Source organism: Callospermophilus lateralis, chromosome 14 (genome assembly GCF_048772815.1).
Source record: "Callospermophilus lateralis isolate mCalLat2 chromosome 14, mCalLat2.hap1, whole genome shotgun sequence".
Classification (NCBI taxonomy): Eukaryota; Metazoa; Chordata; class Mammalia; order Rodentia; family Sciuridae; genus Callospermophilus; species Callospermophilus lateralis.
The window spans coordinates 59,540,832-59,564,487 of record NC_135318.1 but is presented as its reverse complement, the minus strand read 5'-3'; the positions used below and the strand labels follow the sequence as shown (position 1 = coordinate 59,564,487).

The window sequence follows — 23,656 nt, the reverse complement described above, 5'->3', positions numbered from 1 at the left end:
AAGTGCAACATTCCCAGCGCACAGCTATGTGCTATGATTGGCCACTTTCCCACACAGGGATATTTATTGTTCATTTCTACCTGGGATCTGAACTGAGACCCAGAGGAGGGGATAGCCATCACTATGTTCTGTCTTTCCTGACCCAGGGCTGCTGTTTAAGGTGACTATGAGGTTAGGAGCCACGGGGGACAGGTGTGGGGGGGGATGCTTTTTGTAGAATTCTTCCTTCTTCCCCAAGCTTCTGAAGATCCCCTGGAAGAGGGCATCTTGTTGCTTCTTTTCTTCCTCGTGGACAGGGTCATTGCTGTTTGGCTTTGGCAACCTGGCTCCTGGAGGGCTGATGACAGCCTGTAAAAGGCCTGGGACAGACAGTAAACCCAAATCTTTATGTGTGGCTTGGCCTACTTTTCAGAGTGCTTTCCCAGCATCACCTCATTTTGTTCTTCCCTGAGGGCAGCAGGCAGAGTGACCCCCATCTTCCTGGGCATGGGAGTCTGGGGTCTCAGGAGACAGAATGACCTGTCCAAGGTTACAGGACTTGTTTGATTAGTAGCTGGATTCCAGCCTGTGCCTTTCCCCTGGGTTGTACTGTTGGCCTTACATACTTTCTGTTGCTGTCTGGTGGTTAGACTTGCCTCCTGGCATTTTTATAGCTTTTTCTCATGTAGGTGAGCACGAGGCCTCTGGCCCCTTCTGAGGCAAGCTGACAGTGACAGACCTTTGGAGCCTCCAGCAGGAGGGCGAGGATTAGAGGAAATGTTTATGCTTAGGAGGGAGGGAGGCGGGACCTGGCTGGGGTCTGAGGTGGGGGGATGAGGCAGGGCTGCCCAATGAATGTTGGTATGGGCTCCCTCTGAGGGTTGTCGGTGCCAGGCTTGGTGTGGTGCCAGGAGAGGTGATAAGATCATCTTTGGGCTTGATAAGAGGCATATCCTGTCCTGCGATTACGTCTGGCTTGCAGCTTTACTGTAGATAGCAAGTTGGAGTGGGTTAGGTTGTGGGTGTTGGGAGACACGGTTTGGCCTGAGGCCCCCACACCTCCTGTCTGCTGGAGTGTGAGACAGACTGCTTGGGTGGGGATTTGGAAAGGAGAGAAGGCATGGGAATGGAGGGGACTCTGGATAAAGGAATTTCTATTTGTCTCTCTAAACTCTGAATATATAACAGTTCTAGTTGGCACTTCTCCCTGTCTATGTTATCACCCCCATTTTGCGGAGGTGAAACGGCTTGTTTAAAGCCACTTAATGAATGCCAAGACTAGAACCAGGCCTCCTATTTTCCAGTCCACTGGGGTTTTCCCACAATGCCCTTGAAATAATTTTTTTTCCATTTTATTTCTGAGACAGAAGCCAAGTCCTGCCAGTTATGGTGTTAGGAGGTTCCCCAGCCCCTTCTTTCTTCTCATTGAGACAGGCCTAGATGCATTGCCCAGACTGGCCTCAAGCATCTATGCCCAAGCCATCCTCTGCCTCAGCCTCCCAAGTGTATGGGCCTCTGGACATACACTGCCACTCTTGGCTAGAAGATGTTCTATATCTTGGGCCTTGTCCTGAGTTGTGAGACATAAAAGGTAAATATTGGTCTCTGGTTTCAGTAGCAGTGAGTCCCGGGTGGAGTGGCTCTGCCACAGGCAGCTGTAGGGACACCAAAGAGAGGCATCCCAGGGGGGCCTTCTGACCCTCCTGACATCCCTCTTGCCCCTGACCTAGATCAGGATTTTTTTTTTTTTTAATTTATAGACTGTTAGCTGCTGTTGCCTTTTTAAAACCAGAGTGCCCATTTATTAATTTATGATCAGAAATTGCTGCTGTGGCATAAGGGAGTTACTTGGGTCATTCTGGCTTGGGTCTTTCTGGGTTGTACCAGCTCCACCCTGGCCTCCCGGCCTCACCTTGCTGCCCTGCCCTTTCCCTGCTGATCCTCACTTTTCCTATAGCATGGTGTCCTTCAGCTCCCGTCCTTGTGCTGTACCTTGTAGCACTCTTCAGGTTCCAGAGTAAAGTCACAGTGTGATATTGGAGACTAACTTCCATCTGCCCCAAAGCACCTTTCTGCCCACATTTGCACGTCCAGTCCTGCCATCTGCATGTTCTGTGCCTCTCACCTGGAGTGCCTCCCTAACTCCTCCTTGCTTTTTCCCTACCTGCTGTTCAAGGACCCCTGTAAATGGCATGTTCTATATACCCGCATCCAAGATCACCTGCCACTCCCTTTTAACCTCCTGTGAACTGTGGGGTTGACCACTCTGTTTCTTTTTCGTGTAACTGTCTTATTTCCTCACAAGATGTAAATGTCCCAAGGACACTGTGTTTTTGTTCCTGGAAAATCCTTGGGGAATGTGGGAATGGAGGACTGGGTGAGGCCTCCTTTGGTTGGATGGAATTTTACTGGCAGATTCCATGTGCCCCTAGGAGGGATGGGTGCTGGTGTTGTTGGTGTCGGGCTGGGCTGTCAGGCTCTCATGGGCCTGGCCTGTGCTGGGCAGTGGGCAGGTGGGGCTGCGAAGCTCACGGGGAGCCTACGGCTTGGGAATGAGGAGCAGGTTCAGGAGTGGGGTGCAGGACTTAGCACAAGGAGGAAAGGCCTGCATCCTGACCCAAGGCTAATCCCCAGCTTCAAAGAGGTCCTTGCAAGCCCACCATTGTTCCCTAGCGGGACCAATGCTCTCCAGCTGTCTCCATGATTCAGGCACTTTGTTAAAAAAAAAAATAACCATAATGTCATCATCACACAAAACTGGCAGTTCCTTAATAATCATCTAATATCCAGTCCACTTTCAGATTCCCTCAGTATCAAAAATCTCTCTTCATGGATGGTTTGTTGAGTCAGGTTCCAAATAGGTCCTTGGGTTGTATGTCTCCTCAGCATGTGTCTCCCCTCCATTCCAGCTCCTGTTTCTTTGTTTCACAGCATTGGCTGGCATGGGAACTGGGCCTTTGTCCAGTTTACACATTAGAGATGTCACACATTAGAGATGGATTCCTCATCATGCCTTCACCTTAATTTTCTGTTTTGTGAACTCTAGATCTCCCAGCACCAGTCCTTCCCAGGTGGGCTGTGACTGCATCACTGACAAGGAGCCCAGAGTAAGCCCTGGATCTTGGCTGTTGGCCCAGCCCAGCCAGTTGCGAAGGTTCCCCAGAAACCTCCCCCCTGTGGTTCTAGTGTCACTGGTGATGGCTGCCTGATCTCCAGTTCTGGTTCTCTGTGGGAGGAGCCCCCTGTAAGGAAGGACTCCGCTTGGCTCCCCAGTCTCCCTGCTGTAGGAGTGGCAGGCTGGCACAGCTCAGCACCAGCAGGAATGGGATTCTTGGCTGTTGATTCTCATTTTGGGGTTGACTTTCAAATTAAAATCCATCCTGCCTCACGATACTGTCTTGGCACCAGTCATTGAAGGCTGCAGGCCTTTTGAAGACGTAATCTCATCTACATGACATTGCTTGAAACAGCTGACTGCTGGCCAGGGGTGGCATCTGGGGCAGGCCACGTACAGGCAGATGTCTTGGTTTGTTGCCCAACATCTGCATTTTGAGGCACGGACCTTCTCGCTCTGGAACTCTGCAATCTCCTATTTATGTCAACTCTAGGGAGGGAAGTTGGAGAGTGGGGCTGGAAAAGAACTGTCAGTGTTTTCCTTCTTCACATAGCACCTTCCCTTGACGAAGATTCTCATGGCAGCACAAGGGTAGCCCGATTGTGGGCATCTTGGCTTCCTTTGCCTCCGGGGGGGTTTGACTCCTCCATCTGTCAGCTTTGCAGACCCTTGTCCCCTGTGTGGAGGTGGGTGTTATTTTAGTTAAGGTCTGTCTTTGAAGAGGCAGGAGCAGTGAGCAGCCATGAGAAGCTGCAGACCTGATGTGTGCGGCCTCAGCCTCAGCAGGTGAAGCTTGGATGAAGACAACCCCCAGGAATTTGAAGTTTGTGGGTTGAGGGTGAGATCAAAACAAGCTCCTGCTCCCCAGCTGGCAGGTGCCCTGCTGATTTGTTTCTCCAGAGTCATCTCTTTTGGCATGAGGTTCTTTGAGGGTCAGCCCCAGCACCGTGCGGCTTGCTGCTCACCAGGTCCTACGTGCCCTTGGGTAGGAAATGGAAGCAGCACCTGGCCTCTGCTTTGAGCCCTCAGCCTGGGTGCCTGCCCTAACCTGTGCTGAGCTGGCCCCCTCCCCACTTGAGAGTGGGCCTTCTCGGCTGTCTGTGCCGTGGTCCCCTTTAGCATCTGTTGAAGTCCGCAGGCCTCTCCTTAGAATAAGGTCTCTAAATAGAATTACAAAGTACACAAAGATATTGAAGTAAATTTATCAATATGTTAAGACATTTGCTAGAGAAATGTACTTTATTACTGTTTTAAATAATGTGATCTAGTTGTGGTCTAATAACCTTACAATTCAAAGTAGCGAATACAAATACTTTGTGACATCTGCAATAGCTGTAATTCCATGTGAAAATGGAATGTCTGGGTGACAAGCTTGTAGGTACTGCTACTATACTGTTTCTGTTGCAGAAACTTTCTGTCAATAGGCAAGTTAAATTTCAGTTAGAGATTAGGGGAAGTAAAGATGTAACTTTATTCCTAATACACATCCCTACCCTAGAGAAATGAGATGACTTTGGATTCTTGGGTTGAGCAGAGATGCTGGGGTTCTGGGTCTGGTTCTGTATGTGCTGTACTTGAAGAGGGAGGCAGTGATGAAGGCCCAGGGCTCTGAAGCCAAGGAGCCTGCTTTCAAGTCCTGGCTGTCCTGCTTCCTGAACAGCACCTGACTTACCTTTGTGAACTTCTCTGCACCTCAGTGTCCACATCTGCCAAACATGATAGCTGACACTTCTGTGCTGGCCCTGAGAGCTCCACCCATAATCCTGTGAATACTCGGAGTGGTCCTGTGAGAAGGGACATCTCTTACCCCTGCTTTATAAATAGGTGAGGAACCCAAGACTTAGAGAGGTCAGTTAGCCTGCCCACCAAGCTCATGGTGAGTGACGGGCTAGGGCTGAAGCCCAGGCAGCCTGGCTCCCCAGTGCATGTTTCTGGCCGCTCATAGATCTTGCCTCCCATCCTGACCTCCGAAGGTTGTTCATGGAATTAATTAGGATGTGAATTGTAATTTGGTGTGTCAAGGGTTTCGTATGGTATGTAGCTCACAAGTGCTGAGTGAGTGACTGTGGTTGGTAATGGTGATAAGGCCAGTGGCCTTTCAAGGCCATGAGGTGGGTTGGTGTGTGATCAGTACCCAGGCCTCCTCCACCCCCATGGCTGAGCACTTCCCAGGTCTGTTAATGAGATCTTAGCTTGGAGAGGGGGGCTGAGGAGGAGTCTCACAGTTAGAGAAGGGCCTGTTTTGAAACTCCCCACCCTCCTTAAGCCTGATATCCGTGGCTTCTTCCCTCTGGAGGCTTCTGTCTAGGGGGACAGTGGACAAGGGAGGGCCCTATGCTCTGTGGGAGGTCTTGCTCTCATGGATGAGACCCTGGGTGTGTCATGAAAGGAACAATTAGAGAGCACTTGGGAACAGGTACAAACATGTTCCTGTAAGTTCTTAATTTGTTGGTTTATTGAACAAATATTTGAGTGTCGCCTGTTAAGTGTTAGACATGCAAAGTTAAGCAGAAGAAATCTCTTGCCTATGGGTCAGGAGAGGTCAGGTGTGTCCTTGGTCCTCATTTTGCTGTGGGGAGTGCGTCCATGGGTGCTCACATGGGGTCAGGGTGAGGTAAGTACAATGAAGAGATAAAATAAGGTGGAAGTGTGGTTGTAGTTGGGCTACTCAGGGAAGGCTGAGGAGGTGCGACCGAAGGGAGACCTGCTGGGAGGGAGTGACCAACTGCAAGGTCTGGGCCTGTATTTCAGACAGAAGAAACAACACATGCAGAGGCTTTAAGATGGGACACGCCTTGTGGGCTCAGGGACTCCAGGAGAGGGCCGCTATGGCCTGAGTGGAATGAGAAATGCAGAGAGTCATGAGTTGAGACCTAAAAAGTGCTGAGGGGTGCAGCGTGAGGTGCTCTGATTGCCATCTTTTCTGAGTGGACGCTTGGGCAGCAGGGTGATGGGTAGGCAGGGAGTTAGAATGCTAGGAGGGTGGTGGTGGGGTGGGCTGCAGGGAGACAGTGCAGAGAGTGGTTGAATTCTGGAGATGATTTTCAGGTACAGCTAGCAGTTTTTGTTTTTGCAGTACTGGGGATTGACTTCGGGGTGCTCTACCACTGAGCTACACACCAGCCCTTTGTATATAGGTGTATATATTTTTTTTAAACAATAAATCTCTTTCTTTTTTTAGAATATTTTTTTGTAGTTGTTGATAGACCTTTATTTTATTTATTCATATGTGGTGCTGGGAATCAAACCCAGTGCCTCACACATGCCAGGCAAGTGCACTACCGCTGAGCCACAGTCCCAGTCCCCCAGCCCTTTATATTTTATCCTGGGATAGCGGTTGCTAAATTGCTGAGGCTGAACTTGAACTTGTGATCCTCCTGCTTCTGCCTTCTCAGTAACTGGGATTACAGGCTTGTGCCACTTGCATCCAACCAGTTCAAAGTTTTGATTTAGGTGTGAGGGAGAAACAAAAAGAAAGCTGGTTCCTTGGTTTGGGGTCTGGAATAAGTGGTGGGTGAGGGCTTAGAAAGAGGCACTGTTATTTGGGTCTGAATATTGGACTAAGAAGTGGGGGTGCATCAGGTGTGTTCAGATCAGTAGCTGCAGTGCCTCATAGCCCCCTCCCTGCTCTCTGACAGGATTCACCTGGCACTTGCATGGGTGTTTTTGGCAGCTGCAAGGTTGGCTCTCCTTGGGTGTTAGGCTTCCCTAATTATGTCATGTGACATCTGTTAGTCCAGCTGTGTTTCCTGAGAAATGGGTGGGGAACTGGGTATGAGGCCCTGGGAACCCTATGGACAGGAATAAATAGCTAGGGCTATAATCTTGGTAACAGTTGAGCACCGTTGTTACCTTCCCACTCTCAATCCCGCTTTTGTCCCGCTTGTGGGGTATGTGGGGGGGAGTCTGAGGGCTGAGTCCCAAGTCCACCCCGGGCCTGTTGAACTTTGACAGGCAGACAGGCTTGGGCGAGGAGTTTAAATTGAGGAGGAGGCCCTTTAAGGGCTTTCCTTTCACATTCCTAGGAATTCTGGGGCAGGTTGGCCTGCTCTTGATAAAGTTTTGAGGGGTTGGGGATAGGACAAACTTGGATCATGCCAACTTTTTGAAGTGGAGGGTCTGGCCTTCACAGCCATCCCGGTGCCTCCTCTGGGGTCTGTGGTGAATATCCAGGCTCTTTCCAGCCTCTGGGTCTCATGGCACTCAGAGGCAGGGGTACTTACGTTCACCTTTCTGAGTGATGCTACATCTTAAAAGGACATGGGCATGGAGTCGGGCATCTTCCATGTCCAAATTCTAACTTACTAGCTGTGTTAGCGTTTTTTTGCTATGACCAAAATATCTGACAACAACAACTTAGAAGAGGGAAAGTTTATTTATTTTGACTCAGTTTTAGATGTCCCAGTCCATTGCTCTGGGCCCAAGGTGAGGAGAAACACCATGGACAAAGGATACAGTGGAGTAAAGCTTCTCAACTCATGGAATTGGGGAGGCAAAAGGAGCCTCTTCCCGGTGACCCACATCCCCCAGCCATACCCCACCTGTTATTACCCAGTCAGTCCATTCAAACTAGGATGATCTGATCACTCCACCTCTGAATATTCCTGCATCAACACAGGAGCTTTTAGGGGAAGCCTCATATCCAAACCATAATTTTGGCTATTTGACCCTGGGCAAGTTAAAACCTCCTCACAGCTTTGTTTCTTCATCTACAAAATGGGTATAGTGGATCCCATACCCTGCAGATATCCTGGACTGTGGGTAGTAAGAGAGGTACAGAGCTGGGTGCATAGTGAGCATCTAGTAAGATTAGCTCTGGTTATTTTCTAGCCCCATTATGTGCATCCCTCCACTTGGTGTGATCCATAGGAAGCAGCAGTATGATTATTCCTGGGAGCTGGGCAGAAATGGAGCCTCTCAGGCCCCATCAAGGGTATCAGAGCCTGCATTTTCATAAGACCCATTGGTTCTTTTGCAGTTTGAGAAGTGTTGATGTATCTCTCCTGAAGAGCAGCATCTGCAACATTTTCAGGTGCAAGGAATTTTCTCTTACTCTCCCTTGCCTCTTGATGCCCATCATGTCTTGGCTACAGAGACACAAGGGACAAGACTCAGCTAATCCTCATCTTTATCAAAATGCTGTGCACTGAGCAGCTGCTGCCTGGGTCTTGGAGAGTCAGGTGTCCCAAATGGGGTGAGAGTTGGGGTGGGTGCATGTGGGCGGAGCGGTTTGGTACCTGCAGTGAAGGATGTGCAGGTTGGTGATTTTGTGTTGTAAGGACTGGGAACCTGGGCTTTGAGAACCCAGTGGATGTGAGGGGAATTTTACTAGCGCAGAATCACTGTCCTTCCCCATGTCTTGGTGAGATAGTCATTTCAGAAGTGGTTTTGTGGAAATGAGGCCTACTTCCTCGCAGCACTCTTAATTTACACAGTGCTTAATTATGCCTGACCCTCCCTGTGTCTTTCACTGGCAGATTGCTTCCTCCTGGGGAGAGATGAGTGTTTTTAGGTTCAGTTCTCTCAGAAGCAGCATATTCTAGGGACTTGGGAAGGCAAGCCTTAGATGGGCACAAAGTGACACTGGTTTCTCCTGGGTTCCACCAGAATGTCCTTGAGGATAAAGCCAGGTTGATCTCTGTCCTGTGAAATGATGTAGAGCAGATAGGAGCCATCCTACTGTGGTTCCCACATGTCATTGAGGAGCCCCTTGCTCTAAAAAATGTAGATTTCCAGCCTGGACCTTATTGTTCAGTAAGTTTTGGCGTGCGTGCATGCATCTGATACATGGCAGGTTGGGGGTCTCTGAAGACAAGAGCTCTGTCCTGTGAGCCACCATCTTCTAGTAGTTGTATATTTGGGTCTTGGTCAAATCCTGATTGATTTTTGGCTGGGTCTCAGCCCTGGATGGGAGAAAAGGATCAGGCCTCAGCTTGGAATTTGTGGTTCCCAGGGCTGTGATGGCCCAGCCAGGCAAGGTGGGGAAGGCTCTGGTGAGTGGGCGTGGGGGAGGAACAGAAATGGCAAAATCAGCGAAGAAACCAGGAGGCTGTTTCTTGTCCCATAGGACCATCTCCCCTGTTGCTAGTCCTGGGGGACAAGGGTGGTGTTTGTTAAAGGAACTGGCAAATTGTCTTGAAGGCCAGGCACAGTGCTCAGAGTTAGGAATCAGGAACCAGAGTCCTGGAAGGCTGTCGAGAGAAGACAGAACTGACTGGGAAGTGTTGGCAGCCGGAAGCCAGCTTCTGAGAGAGCAGTGAGGAGTGAATTGCTCCTCAATGAATTAGGGGCCTAAGAGCTCATGGGTTCTACCTTGCTTTTTTCCCTTACTTTGGAGCTGTGCCCCAGGTGGGATACTCAGTGGCTGTCCACAGGGACCACAGTTCAGCTGGGGAGAAACACCCCAGGAGCCTGGGAATTGGATGGTCATGGAGCAGAGTACTGCCCAATCTGGTTGAAGGGTGAATTGGGTTCAGAGTGACTGGCCTGGTCAGAAAGTGGAGGGATTGGGTCAGGCCACGGGGTCGCAGCTAAGAGCTTCCCAGAGGATGAGAACTTGATGGCACAGGACCTGTTGTCACATTCCCTGCAGAAGCCTCAGGGATAAACTGTTAGGAGCCTGGAGCTCATTTGCTCTTGGGTCCGCTGGGGGTGGGACATTAAAAGGATAGTCTCCAGCTGGCCTATCCTGGTCTCCAGCGTTTATAGCTCCCTAGCCTCCAGGGGACTGGGTGCTACTGTGCCTGGCAGGGTGGAGGGAATGTTGATCTCTGACCTGTGAAATGATGTAGAGCAGATAGGGACCATCCCACTGTGGTTCCCACGTGTCATTGAGGAGCTCCTTGCTCTAAAAAATATAGATTTCCAGACTGGACCTTATAGTTCAGTAAGTCTTGGCGTGCGTGCGTGCGTGCGTGCATGTGTGTGTGCGTCTGATACATGGCAGGTTGGGGGTCTCTGAAGACAAGGGCTCTGTCCTGTGAGCCACCATCTTCTAGTAGTTGCATATTGGGGTCGGTTGGGAGGTTGGGAGGCTTTCTGGTCCACAAAGAAGGAAGCAGGAGCTTTGGTGGTGGTGGGGGGTGGGCCTCATCTAGGAGCGTTTGGCTGTGCGGCCTGGCCACCTCAGCCTGAGGGGGTCACACTTCTGCTCTGGCCAAGTCCTCTGGGAGCCTGAGGTGCCTGGCAGGGTTCCTTTCAGTCCCACTTGGACTGGTGGGCAGAGGGGAGGTTGGGGGGCAGAGGGGTAGAGACCTCCTCACTCTGTTCTGAGGAGAACCTTTTCGCCTTCCTGACTCCCTAAATAGCAGGTCCAGAGAAAAAGCCGGATTCCTAGGGAAATTCCAAGAGAAGGCGAAGTGACCACACAGGGTAGGGCGGAGGATCCTTGGGGAGAGGCCTGAGCCTCAGCCTGGGCTGATGATCCCCCTGCCTTCACCTGGGTGAGGGAGAGCAGAGTGGCCTGTCCTGTGGCCCATAGTAGGTGTTCCTTATAAAAATTTTGAACAGGACAGAAATAGCCCAGGTAGGAAGTGATAGTTCCCTGCAGCCTCACACCTGGGAGGTAACCACTGTTCTGGCTGTGTGTGTGGAATGTGACCAGCTGGGGCTGGGTGCCCTGACCTTCATGCCCCAGCAGAGGATATCTGTTACTGATTCCAGTTACTCAGGGGGCCTTGGCTAAATTGGGACTGGAGTCCATAAATTCCTTTTGTCTCACTTCCCAGTGTCTTCCTGGGCTAAATGTGGCCCATTCCACAGCTGGGGAAAGTGGCTGGAATGTGGTCTTTAAAGATTTAAGGGTCTGGCCAAGGGCAGGCATTGGGTTGAGAGGGCAGGAGGAGGCAGAGGCAGCTAGTGGGTCTTTCCCCTAAACTTGCCCCAGACATCCTCACACGCTGTCCTTCAGTTCGGCTCTCTTGGCGTGCACTCCTGCCCCTGCATATCTGGACTCCCAAGAGGCGCATGCTCTTTGAGCATGGAGCTCTACCTTTCCTGCTGCACCACTGTTTTCTGGCCTGGCCTGGCCTTCCCAGAAGCTGGGAAGGAAAACCAGCAGCCCATACTCACTCTGTGCAGGCCATCAAGTGTGTCTCAAGATGAGCACCTGAAGGTTCAGTCATAATAACTCTTCCTAAGGGAGGCAATTTGGAAGTGTTCTTGGGACAGCCTTAAAAAAAAAGTGTTAAACAACAACAAAGAAATTGCCAGCACTACCAAGTCCGTGCCATGACTTAATTCTGGATATTTGGATGTGTAGGGATTTTTCATACAAAGGACTCTGCTCTCAACCCCCTATGTCCTGCAGAAGCCCAGGGAGCTGAGACTGTACAGTAGGTGGATCCCAAAGAGGAATGGCTACCATTCTGCTACTGAGGAGTGTGTGTGCATCAAGGGACTTCGAGCCCTTTGATGATCAAACTGACCACCTTGCTAGACCTTATTTTGCCTTCATGCTTGATGGGCTGGGTCTAGAACCCTAGGTAGGTGGAAAGCTTTCTGTCGGGCACTTGGAGGTGTACTTCATACAGTGCCCAGCGTGGCTAACAAGGACTGGACACTTTTCATTCCTGGTGCATGATCCTATTTCCCCTCGGTGGAGGCCTTTAGGATTTCCTTTTCATGCCTGGTGTTCAGAAATCTCACAGTGAAAGCTGAGCACACCAGTGCACGCTTACAATTCCAGTTATTTGGGAGGCTGAGGCAGGAGGATTTCAAGTTTGAGCTCAGCCTGGGCACATAGTGAGGCCTTATCAAAAAGAAAGGAAAGGGAAAAGGGATCTCAGTGACATTGAGGGCATGGGTCTATTTTATTCATTGTGCTGCATACTTGGGGAGCATTTGTACCAGCACTGATATTCATGTTCAGGAAAACTGTCTTGTATTATTTCTTTCACAGTTCATTTTTACTTTCTCTGTTCTTCTTTAAATTGACACAACATCTTTGTTTGCATGTGGTGCTGAGGATCGAACCTGGGCCACACGCATGCCAGGCGAGCGCGCCACCGCTTGAGCCACATCCCCAGCCTGATTAGAATTTTTTTTTAATATAGAACAGTTTTAGGTTTACCAAAAAAATGAGTAGAAAGTATGTGAGTCCCATACACCCCTACAGCCCCCATTATTTCCTTCCCATCCACCCCAAGAGTCTCCAATTATTTCCTGTCTTATTAATGTCTTACCATAGTGTAGCAGGTTTGCTACGAATGATGGGCCAAAATCAGGACATTGTTATTACCTAGAGTCTACAGTTTACCTCAGGGTTCACTCTTCGTGCAGTGTACAGTCTGTGGGGTCTGACAAATGTAAAATGACATGTGTTCACCATGATAATGTCGTTCAGGATTGATCCACTGCCCTAAAAATAAAAAGCCCCAGTACTCTCCCTCTTCATCCCTTCCTCTGAGTTGCTGGTAAACACTGATCTTTTTATTATTTCTGTAGTTTTGCCTTTCCAGCATGTCAAATGGAATCATATAAGTATGTAGACTTTTCAAACTGGCTTCTTTTACTTACACATTTAAAATTCTTCCATGAAACAAACAAACCAAAAAAAAAAAAAAAACCAAATAAATAAATAAATAAATAATCTTTCCATGTTTTTTCATGGCTCAACAGCTCATTCCTTTTTATCATTGCATAATATTCCATTGTCTGGATGTACCAGTTTGTTTATCTATTCACCTACTGAAGGGCATCTTGGCAGTTTTCATGTTTTGGCAGTTTTATAACTAGAGGTGCCATAAACATTTGTGATCTGGTCTTTCTGTGGGCATAGGTTTTCACCTTGGTAGAGTAAATACCAAGGAATGCAATTACTCCTTGTATGGCAAGAGTATGTTTAGCTTTCTAAGAAGCTCCCAACCCACGCTCAGCCCCTTCTACAGTAGGGTAGACTCCCCTCACTCTGCACCAAGGTCATGTGTGTTGGGGTCTCCCTTTTTGTCTCCCTGGAAAGTGGAAAGTAGAAAGAACATGGGCTTCCCTGGGATGAAAACCTGACTTGGAGTCTCCCCTCTCCCGTCTGCTTCCTACTTTACCGCAGTATCACTCTCCCGAGCTGTAGACAGGGTGGTGTCCGCTCCCCAGGAGCTGCTCATGAGGTGTGAATGGGAGTGAGGTATGACATCCATGTGGCTTGGCAAGTGAGTGTTCCTCCTCCCTGGGTCCATTGCTTCAGGCCTCTGCTGTTCTTTCTGCCCCTCCATCTCTCAGAGGTGTTCCTGGCAGGACTTGGGGTGAGTCAGTGTGTGGGTGAGGGGTATGTGTGCACTGACATTCCCATGTTCCTGGCCCTGGGCCTCTTGAGTGAGCTGTTCTTTTCTGAGAGCTAAGAGTAGTTCTTTGGCTGGGACTAGCCAGAGGAGATGATGTGAACCAGAGGAAGTGTGGGCCTGGATAAATGGCAGTCCCTCCCAGACCCAGCCTCACCCCTCTGGGCCTCAAAGTTTCAGAGGGGCATGGGACAGCATGGGTCTCTGAGCAGAGGGGAAGGTGCTGGCGGGAGGGGCATGGCATGGTAACCAGTGCCCTGCTTGAGTGCACCCAAGGACCTTCCCCCACTCAGGATGTGGTTCTCTTCACATGGGAAACGTTTGGGAGTTTCTTAGCTGTGTGGCTTGGCAGCCTGGGCTGGCATGTCAGAGCAGGAGTCTGTGGGGAGGCTCTGTGAGGTGCCTGGCACGGGGGGAGCCAGGTGCGTTGAGCCTGTGACCAAAGCTCTCCCCACCCCCCATTCTCATAGATGGTATAAGCTGCATTCCAAGACGGGCAAGAAGGAGAAGGAACGCGGAGAGATCCAAGTCACCATCCAGTTCACTCGCAACAACTTGAGCGCCAGCATGTTTGACCTGTCCATGAAGGACAAGCCACGGTCCCCCTTCAGCAAGCTCAAGGACAAGATGAAGGGCAAGAAGAAATTTGATCTGGAATCTTCTTCTGCCATCCTCCCAAGCAGTGCCCTCGAGGATCCAGAGCTGGGCAGCCTGGGCAAGATGGGCAAAGCTAAAGGCTTTTTCCTCCGAAACAAGCTGCGCAAGTCATCCCTGACCCAGTCCAATACCTCGCTGGGCTCAGACAGCACCTTGTCCTCGGCCAGCGGGAGCCTGGCCTACCAGGGCCCTGGTGCCGAGCTTCTCACCCGTTCTCCCAGCCGCAGCAGCTGGCTGTCCACTGAGGGTGAGGGAGCTGGGGCCACATGCCCTGGGGAAGGGAGGGGGGGGCAGGCTCTCCCCCTGGTAAGGAAGACCTGGGGCTGGGAAATGGGGCTCCCTTCCCTGTGCTAACTACATGTCTCCTTTTCAGGCAGGGATTCCACACAGTCTCCCAAGCTGCTCTCTCACAAGAGGACCTACAGCGATGAGGCTAGCCAGATGCGTGTGGCTCCTCCCCGGGCCCTTCTCGACCTCCAGGGCCACCTTGATGCTGCCTCCCGCTCTTCCCTCTGTGTCAATGGGAGCCACATCTACAATGAGGAGCCCCAGGCCCCCTTGCGGCACCGCAGTTCCATCTCGGGCCCATTCCCACCCTCCAGCTCCCTGCCTGGTGTCTCTTCCCGGCCCTCTGAGGAGGTGCCTCGGTCCTCGGAGGACTCCTGGGGCAGAGGCAGCCGTGGCACCAGCAGCTCGGAGGTGGCGCCTGGACAAGAGGACTTGGGCACTCAAGCCAAAGTATTGGCCACTGGGGCTAGCAATTCTGGAGACGTGGAAGGGGTCCGGCATCCAGAAGGAAAGCCGGTCCAGGTTGCCACACCGATGGTGGCCTCCTCTGAGGCTGTGGTAGAGAAGGAGGGAGCTCGAAAGGAAGAGCGGAAGCCCCGGATGGGCCTCTTCCACCACCACCAGGGGCTGAGTCGGAGCGAGCTGGGACGCCGCAGCTCTGTGGGGGAAAAGGGAGGTCCTGCCCTGGGGGCCTCCCCCCACCACTCATCCAGTGGGGAGGAAAAGACCAAGAGTAGCTGGTTTGGCCTGAGAGAAGCCAAGGAACCAACTCATAAACCCAGGTACGTCCTTAGCAAGGCTAGCTTTGCTCCTTGGGGAGGATGCTGAGGTATTTGCTGCCTGGGACCTGGGGCAGGACCAGGGAGCAAACGTGACCCTCGGACAGGCTGCTGGCTTCGCATGGTTAAGTGGGGTACCCTGTTTCCTTAAGCTAAGGCTCGTTCTGTGCCCATGGACACAGGTAAGTTGCAAGATCACAGTGTCCTGAGGGTCCTGTCAGTGGAGGTTGTCCTTTGTCCCTGCTGCCTGAGTTAGCATGCCCAGTTCCTGAGGGAGGAACAGATAGCAGAAAATCAAGAAGGGGTTATCTTTAATAGATTCTTGGCTTCCTTACCTCTCCACCTCTTGCCCGTTAATCTCAAGGCGAGAAAGCCTTAGCAAGTAGTGAGGTGGGAACAGGGGACACCTCACCTTTGCTGAAGCTAGATGACTTCACTTCAGCTGCCCTGCTGGCTCTGGGACCTCTTCCTGCTAAGGAATAGGGGTCAAACAATTGTTGCTTTTCCTTCTCCTTACTCCCAATTGTTTCCTAGCCTGGCAAGAGGCCATGGTAGCTTCCCTGAAATATATAGACCCCCAGCCCCTGCCTCCTGGGCTCAGGCCCTTTCTAGTGTCTGGTGGTCTTGAAGTATAGCACTGTTGGAAGTGCTGATCACAGCCACTGTCTTTTGAATGTGACAAGTTCCACAGCTTGGCCCCCAGGCAGAACCCTGACCTCTACCCTGGCCCCTTTGTGGCCCCCTTGCCTTGAGCCAGGGAAGGCTGCTGCATTGTCTGGCAGGTCCAGGGAGGAGCTTCAGATGTAGGTCACAGAAGCCTGTGTTCCCCTTCCCAAGGGCCTGGACCTGCCTGGATGGCAGCATAAGTAGCAGCCCTGGCCAGTGTGGAAGGCCAGTTGTTTCAGTCCCTCAGCAAGCCTGCCCTCCCCACTGGATGGATGTAGGGACACGTGGGAAGACTGGGCCAGTGGTGAAGGGTCAAGAGATAGAGGAGAGGGAGGACCCTGTACCTGTTCTTCAGCAGAGGGGAGAGGAATCCCATAGTCCTGCTTTTTCTCTTTCCTTTGGAAATTGAGTCTGCTGGGAGGAGGAGGGGGTGAGGTACAGGGCCTTCCTTGGTTGGGGCCAGGCCAGATGGTGGTCCTCTTTAGAGGTTCATATGCAAAGGGTGTTGGGACTGAATTAGTCTCAGGGTGATGCTGCCCTTTGCCTCCCCTGCTTAGTACAGCTGGTCCTGTTCCTTCTTCCCAGCCCCTACCCACCAATGCCTAGGAGACTGCTGGCCATCTGTAGCCTAGGGGACGCTTGGGAAGAATTGGGTGGGTCTTTGCCAGGTTGCCAGACTGAGCCTGGTGGTCCTATAACAACCAGAGGAACCAGAGGTGGTGGGCAGGGCATTTGCTGGGAGGAGCTGGGGGCATGGGGCAGAAGGGCACAAACTTTAGGATCAGTACTATTGTCTATAGGGGATCTGGATCTTTTTCAGGGCACATTGGATACTCTGTGAGTATCTCTGTGAGATTGTTTGTAGGTGAGAACTCAAGCTTTGGGCTCAGACTCTTGCAGACTGACTGTGAATGATATTGGGCGGTTGTTATCTTCTGGGCTCCCTCCAGTCTCCATTTTCCTTTTGTGTCCCCATGTCTTTTAATGGCCTTTCAGAGTCTGGAGAATTGGGTCACTAATGGATGTAAGGAAGCTGAGGTTCTGCTCACAGTTGAATCATGAGCCTTGTTCCCAGTAGGCTGGAGGGTTCCCAGGGATCCCTGTCTTCCCTGGATCATTAGCAGGTAGCAGCTACAGGGTAGGCCCTGGTGGTACATCCAGGTAGGGTGGGAGGAACTATTCTGGTTAAGTGCCTGGCCTGGAGCAGCACCCTGCTTCATATGCCTTACAGGGAAGGGAAACCTGGCCTGTAAGAAATGATTTTTGTCTCTGACTTGGAATGGTTGCTTAGGGCTTCTGAGGAGACAGTGAGAGGTGGGACAGCTCACAGCAGCCACAGGATGTAGGCTAGACCCAGAACTGTAGTAGCTGAATGCAGCTGCAGGATCTCCAGCTGGGACATGAGGAGCCTGTCTGTAGGCCTAGGGTTTGGGGTGCTTCTGCCCTTGGGGCTATTGTAGATTTCTGGGTGTTCCTCTCTAGCAAGGGCAATGGCGCCCTCTAGTGCTTCCATGTGGCATCAGTGCCCTATGGAGCGGCCTAAAGCTGAATGTCGGCTTGCAGTGTTGTTGCCAAACACAGGTTGGTAGAGAAGGAATGGAGGCCAGAGGAGCAGAGAAGGTCCTTCTGACGTGACCCTAGTCTGCTAGTCTGGGGCTGTTACTCTGGGCCCTTGCTTGTGTGGAGGAGGGACAGTGAGAGATAGTTGAGACTGACTCCCATCTGGGTCGTAGGATTTATCAGTGTTCTCTGACCCTGCTGTAAGTCATTTGTGCTGAGCAATTTAGTGTGTGCTTGAGGGCAGGCAGCAGCCACTCATGTTAACCTGTCAGTGCCAGAGTAGATTGTTTTTCTGCCTGTTCCTTGTTTTCCTCATCTGGCCCCCATCCCCCATCAGGCTAACCCTAGAACTTTGAGCACTGGAAGGAATCAAATGCAAATACACCCCCCACCCCCCCGGAAAAAAGTGGGGACATAAGTTTGGTACAACAGAGGGGCAGTTGAGTCATTACAGTGGCCTTTGACATCTCTGCCTTTCCTCAGCCCCTCCCCAGATATGGGGAACAGCAGGTCCCTGTGGGCCTGGGATGTGCTATGATTGCTGGAGGGGCATGATATTTCTGGCTGTGTCCTGGGTGGTGTAAATGAAAACTGTGATATGTGCCCAGTTAACTTAAGAGTTGGTCAGGCCTTCTGTCCAGTTTGTGTCTGGTTTCCTGGCATAGTTATTATATTGAAAGTATTTTCATTTGGAAGAAATGATGGAGTCTTCCTAGTTATAACTTACAAGGGTCCTATCACCTTATTGTGACAGATGATGGGAGAGTGTGTGCCTAGCTTTCTGGTAAGGTTTCCTGGACACTGGGGCACATCTCAGGAGGACGCCAGGAGGCTGTGCCTGAGGAGGGATGGCGGAAGTGCACACTGGCTGGTCCTGGGTGTGCCTTGAAGGCTGGCTTTGGCCCCTGTGGGACTGCTTGGTGGAAGGCCTATGCAGATCCATTTTTGCCGTGTTGGGAATAATGCATGGAACAAGGACACAGAGCTCATCTCAGCCTGAGGAAGAGTGGCTACTAGTGAAAGCTGCCCCCTAGCTACAGAGGTGATGGGAGGTTTGGTGTTTAAGTCAGTGGCAGGTCATGAGGGTGGGGTTCAGTGGTAGAATGCTTGCCGCCTGAAGTTCTGGGTTCTAGCCCCAATACTGCAAAATAAATAGGTAAATAGAAGGCCTTTAATTTATTTAAGTGAGTAGGTGATTTACCTTAAGTCGCATGTTCCAGCCCATCATCCCAAGTTCCTGTGTGTCCTAACATTTTATCCCCCAGATTAAAGGGGCAGAGTTATTTGGTCTTCTGATTTCTCGCCCCAACATTTGGCTCTAAATGAGAAGATAAGTCAGCATAATTTTGTCCCCACTGCTTAGGGGTGGCCAGTACAGTGGATTCCAGGATTTAGAAAAATTTTCTCTGGTCCCAGACCCCAGCCTACAGAGTTGGACCACACAAGGGAATGTGCTTCTGGCCTGTGCCAGGAGTACTGGCAGGGAGAGCATGTTTTGAAGTGAGACCCTTCAGAACGTGCCCTTAGAGTTGATAGGGAGAGGACAGATGAAGGGGAGAGTGTTCTGGAGATCAGGATGTACAGAATGCTCTCAGGCACCCCTGCTCTGGGAAGCCTGCTGTGCCTGGCGCCTTGTACCCAGAGCCTCGTTCTCTGGGGAGAGCCCTTAGTGGATTCCATACCAACGAGTTCATGTTCGTCTCTGGAGAGCCATGGTGGGGAGGGAGGCTGCTGAGCCTGGCTTGGCCTTCCTGGTGCTCCTCCTCTTGCAGTGGTGACTGCCACCAGGCTCCTGTGAAACTTCCTGGGTGAGTGGGGGGCCAGGCTGAGGCTTCAGGGTTAATGAGGCCCTCATTCCCAGGTCACTCTGGCCACTCATCACAAAGGGAACTGGGAGAGAGGTGGCCCAGACCTGGCTGTGACCCGCCCTCCCTACTCCTGTCTCTGGGATCCACCTTTGCCTCTGATTGACTGAACTCCTTCCCATTGCCTGCCTGATTCTGTGTGCAGGCCTGCCCTGTCTGGACCCTGGCAAGCTCCAGACAGCTCAGCCTCTTTCCACTGATGCCCTGTTCCCCCAGCCTGCATTTCTCTTGGACCATCTGGTGAGGCCTGGCTTCTGCCGCCTCAGGGCTTACCAGCCACATTTCTTGTAGAAGAAACTGAATGGAGAAGATGGGTGTGGAGTTTTCCCTCTGATGTTTCCACCTAGGCAGGCAGAGGTCTAGGAGTGGGCCTTGGGAGCTTGGAGAGGGGGCCAGATGCCAGCCACGAGGAGTGAGACTGCTAGAGCAGTGGTGAGGCCACCAGGTGTAGGTCTGACTGTGGGCTTAGCTGTAACTCCTGTTAGACTCCAGGAAACCCTAGTGTTTGGTCTCCTTTCTTCCTACAGTTTTTCTGGCCTCCAGTCTGTGTCTTGGGGCGGCAAAAGCTCTAAGTTTAGAGTATGCCCAGGCATCTCTGGAATGGACTTTGTTCATAGGTATGGCTGAAGTGCTGGAAGGCCCTGTGGTGGTCTCCAGTGTTTGGGGGGACTGTAGGTTCACTGTTAAGGAAAGGGTTTCCTGAGAGGACCTACCCTGTCCCTGCTTTGTCATGCCCCTGCCCTCAGGGTGGCCAGAGATCTGTGTGGGGACCCTGGAGATTTATACAGAGTTGCTGTGGCCATTACTTCCCCATTCTTCATCTCCCAGGGCTGATCCACAAGGGAGGTGAGGTGAGGGGCCACCATGGGCAGGCGCCAGGCTGTATGGATACCCAACAGCAGGTGTTCTCAGCAGGAGCCTGTCTTCCCTGGTGGATTAGGTTGCCCCTCAAAAAAATGAGATGATCACCTTGTCATGCTGGATGACAGTCCATCCTTACCTGCTTCTGCAGGGAATCAATGCAGCCCAGTTTGTTTCAGGAGCCCAAATTCCAGGTGTCCTGCTTGGTTCTCTTAGTGCCGGCCCTGTCCAGCCAAATACCTAGGCCTGGCCTTATTCTGTTCTTTCTCCCCTCCAAGCTGGATGGTGTCTTTGCTCTCACACCTAAAAGAGATGCCAGGTACTTTCAGATGTTTTTGAAGTATAAATTTGACAAAGAGTTAAGTGTAAATTTGATAAAGACTCTTCAGCATGGGACAGAGGAGGGAACACTTGGTTTAGGTTTGGATCCTGCTGTAAGATGGGGGTCGGTATGAGGATTAAGTTAGTTGTGCCCAGCACCCTTCTCCTTGGGTGGTGCCTAATAAAGTCATATGTTGGATCTTCCTTCTGGCCCCTGGCCCAAGTAGTGCGGTGGCACCTGGTCTTGAGGCAGGGGTGGGGGCATGGTACTCAGCAGGGCCTTTTCCAGTCTCAGCATTAACCAGGAGGCTCATGGTTTTGTCTCCCTCCACAGCCTGGACGTGTCTCCTCAGGTAGAACCTGACCCAGCTGCTCCTCACCACTTCCCCTGCTCCCCCTGGGCTCCGGCCCCCCCCACTCCTGCTCCCACCGCTGCTCCCATGCTAAGCACTAACCTTTTTGCAGCCGCCTCCCCTGCTGCTGCCACCGCCACCATCACCCCCGAAGCCACCCCATCTGGATTCTTGGGTGTCACCAACCCGTTCCTCACCTCCTTGCAGAGCAACCCCTTCTTCGAGGAGCTCATAGCCGACATAGCACTAAACTCTCCTTCACCTGCTCCCTCTCTCCCCAGTGCCTCGAGGGCCAGCCCCGCCCCCCTGGCCTCCCTTGGGAAAGCCCTGCCTGAGTGGGACGACACCTTCAACATCTTTGCTGCTGGCAGGCTGCATCCGGAGGCCAGGAGAGAGATCCTGGCCCCTGAAGGAGTGGGGCTGGAGGCGGCTGGGCTGCAGGCCCCAGGCCCCAGGGCCTTGACAGTGAAGGCAACTGAGCCCCAGGGAGACCCTGGGGGAGGAAGAGGTGGGAGCAGCATGTGGCTGGAGCCTGGGGCTCCTCTGGACTCTGAACTGGACCAGCAGAATACAAGTGCATCTGACCCAGGGCACCTTGGGTCAGCTGGGCCTGGCCTGCCCTCTGCATCAGCCCAGCCGCAACTGAGAGCCTCGACCTCAGCACCAGACAGGGAGCCGCCGGACCCAGAAGTGGGAGCTGGACAGAGTCCAGCAGACAGTGGGACATCTCTTTTCAGCTCTCCAGAAGTGATCAGTGTGTGGGAGAGGCTACCAGGTTCAGATGACACTCCTGAGGGCCAGGATGAGGAGGCCCCCAGGGGTGAAAATCAGCTTTTCCATGAGCTCAATACAGATGATTCCTGGCCTTGGGATGTGGTCACCATTTCTCCTGCAACTGAGATGGCCTCAACTGTCCTGCAAGGAGAGTCTGATGTGCTGTCTCCTCCCCGGGTGCAAGCAGAGTCGCCAGAAACTGTGATCCTCAAGGGAAGCAAGGGGCCTCCCCCCCTGGAACCAGAGGAGCCAGAGGAGCCAGAGCCGGAGCCGGAGCCAGAGCCGGAGCCGGAGCCAGAGCCTAAACCCCTGCAGGAGCAGGAGGAGGGGCTGAGGCCCAGCACACCGCCCCCCAAGCCACCCCGCCTCTTCACACCCTCAAATTCTCAAGTGGAGGAGGAGGAGGAGGAGGAGGAACAAGAGAAGGCTGCAAGGGGATTAAGTAGCTGGCGGGCAGGGGCAGGAGGAGAAAACTCTACCCCAGATACACTCACTATTGGTCCATTGGAGACCAAGGGGGAGGGCAGGAAGCCTGACTCAGAGGAGTCTGACAGCCGGTCTTCTGGGACCCTGCTAGGTGAGCCAGGTCTGGAGGAGCTAGTAGAGGATGCCAGCCCCTCTAGGTCTGGGGCCTGCCTGTCGGTGCCCATCAGGGGCCCTGAGGTTCATGTTCCCATACCCTGTAATTCATTAAGCTTGGCACTGCCCAATCAGCAGATTGCAGGGACTCTAGACAGGGGAGAAGACTCTGAGGCCCAGAGTCTAGGGCCAGTCGGAGAGAGGCTTGGGTCTTTGTCAGTCACCCCCCAGCAGGCTGATCTGTGGGCCTCAGAGGATGCCTTGAGACCCTTCTTGTCTCAGGAGAGCCGAGATCCCCCTAGCCTCCCATCTACATCCCCACCAGGGTCCAGGGAATCTTCTATCCACTCTGGTCCAGAAGAGCTGCCCACGCCCCCAGAACCTGCCTTTCCTCCGCCCCCTCTCCCGCCCTGGGCCAGTCACCGCCATGTGGGTCCAGGCCTTCTGTGCTCTCCCTTGCCTGGAGCCTGGCCCCTGACCTCTACCTCCCCACCCCCCGGGGAGCCAGCCTCACCCCCCCACCCCTTTGAGCCCTCCCTCCCTGGAGGCTCCCCTGCCCCTGAAGGGGAAGACCACGCTGCAGCCACCCCAGCCTCCCCGCTTGTGCTTCTGCCCTTGGAGACACGACCAGCTGAGGAGCTACAGCCCCGTGCCAGGTGAGCATCCACCTCCCATCAGGAGGAATGGGAATGGGGCCCAGTATAGTGGTGGGTGAGGTGTTCACATCCCAGCCTCCTCCTTGCTAAGGGCAGGAGAGGGTGTGCTCTACCCCAGGCAGGATGGTGGAGGCTGTGAAGTCTTGAGCTTTCTCTGGTACCAGCCCTGAAGCTGCCTCCATCATGGGGCCTTGGACAATCAGGGTGGCCCCATAAGCCAGGAGTTTGGGGGACAGTACTGACAAGGAGGAGGGAGTAGGGTACAAAGTTGGGGAGAGCAGTATGTGCTGGCAGGAGTGGGGTGAGAGCCTTGCATGCAAGGCAGGGGGACTGCGGACAGGAGTGGAGCTTGCTAAACGTGGAGGTCCACCCAGTTCTTCTGACAGGCGGTGGGGGAGCAGGCTGGCAGTGAAGCTGTGGACTGTTTTATGTCCAGGTGAGGTGAGGACTTGGGCCAGAGAACCAGAGGAGGGTCAAAGGTCAGAGAGGAAGTGGGAGAAACCCTCAGAGGAGAGAGAGGAAAGCTAAAATGCTTCTCACATGTGGCAAAAGAAGGCTTTCTGCCTCTGCAGCGCATTAGCCACTTGTCTGTCTTTGGTTTCCTGCCTTTCAGAGGTACCAGCCTCTAGGGCCAGTAGGACTGCTGAGTGGACCAAGGAGGCCTGTGTAATTCTGGTCACTGGGCCTTAGTTTGGGGTTGCAGGTGTAGGGTGTCGAGGGCACAGGTCTAGAGGCTCAGGATTGGGATATAGTAAGTGTGGCTCAGCTGGCTGCAGAGTTCAGGGGACCAGGAGCATTCTAAGGAGGGGTGAGCAGAGGGGCTGCTGCTCCTGATGAGCACGTGGGCCCTGGGGAATGGTCAGGCCTTCATCCCTCATTAGCTCACACATTAGTCACTTGAGTTCCCTGAGCATCTGCTCTGTGTCAGA

General features: G+C 52.5%; 1 protein-coding gene across 3 annotated transcripts in view; it reads left to right on the top strand.

The window, feature by feature from the left end:
* The window catches only part of Rab11fip5 (RAB11 family interacting protein 5), a 35,942-nt gene that overhangs the window by 7,342 nt on the left and 4,944 nt on the right, over positions 1–23,656 (top strand). The window contains exons 2-4 of one of the 3 annotated variants that reach the window (XM_076833052.2): positions 13,839–14,272; positions 14,399–15,095; positions 21,000–22,727. In XM_076833052.2, coding sequence (XP_076689167.2) covers positions 13,839–14,272; positions 14,399–15,095; positions 21,000–22,727 — 2,859 coding nt within the window. Of the gene's footprint in view, positions 1–13,838; positions 14,273–14,398; positions 15,096–20,699; positions 22,728–23,656 lie in introns of all 3 variants that reach the window. The other 2 variants (XM_076833050.2, XM_076833053.2) reach the window with 2 other exon arrangements.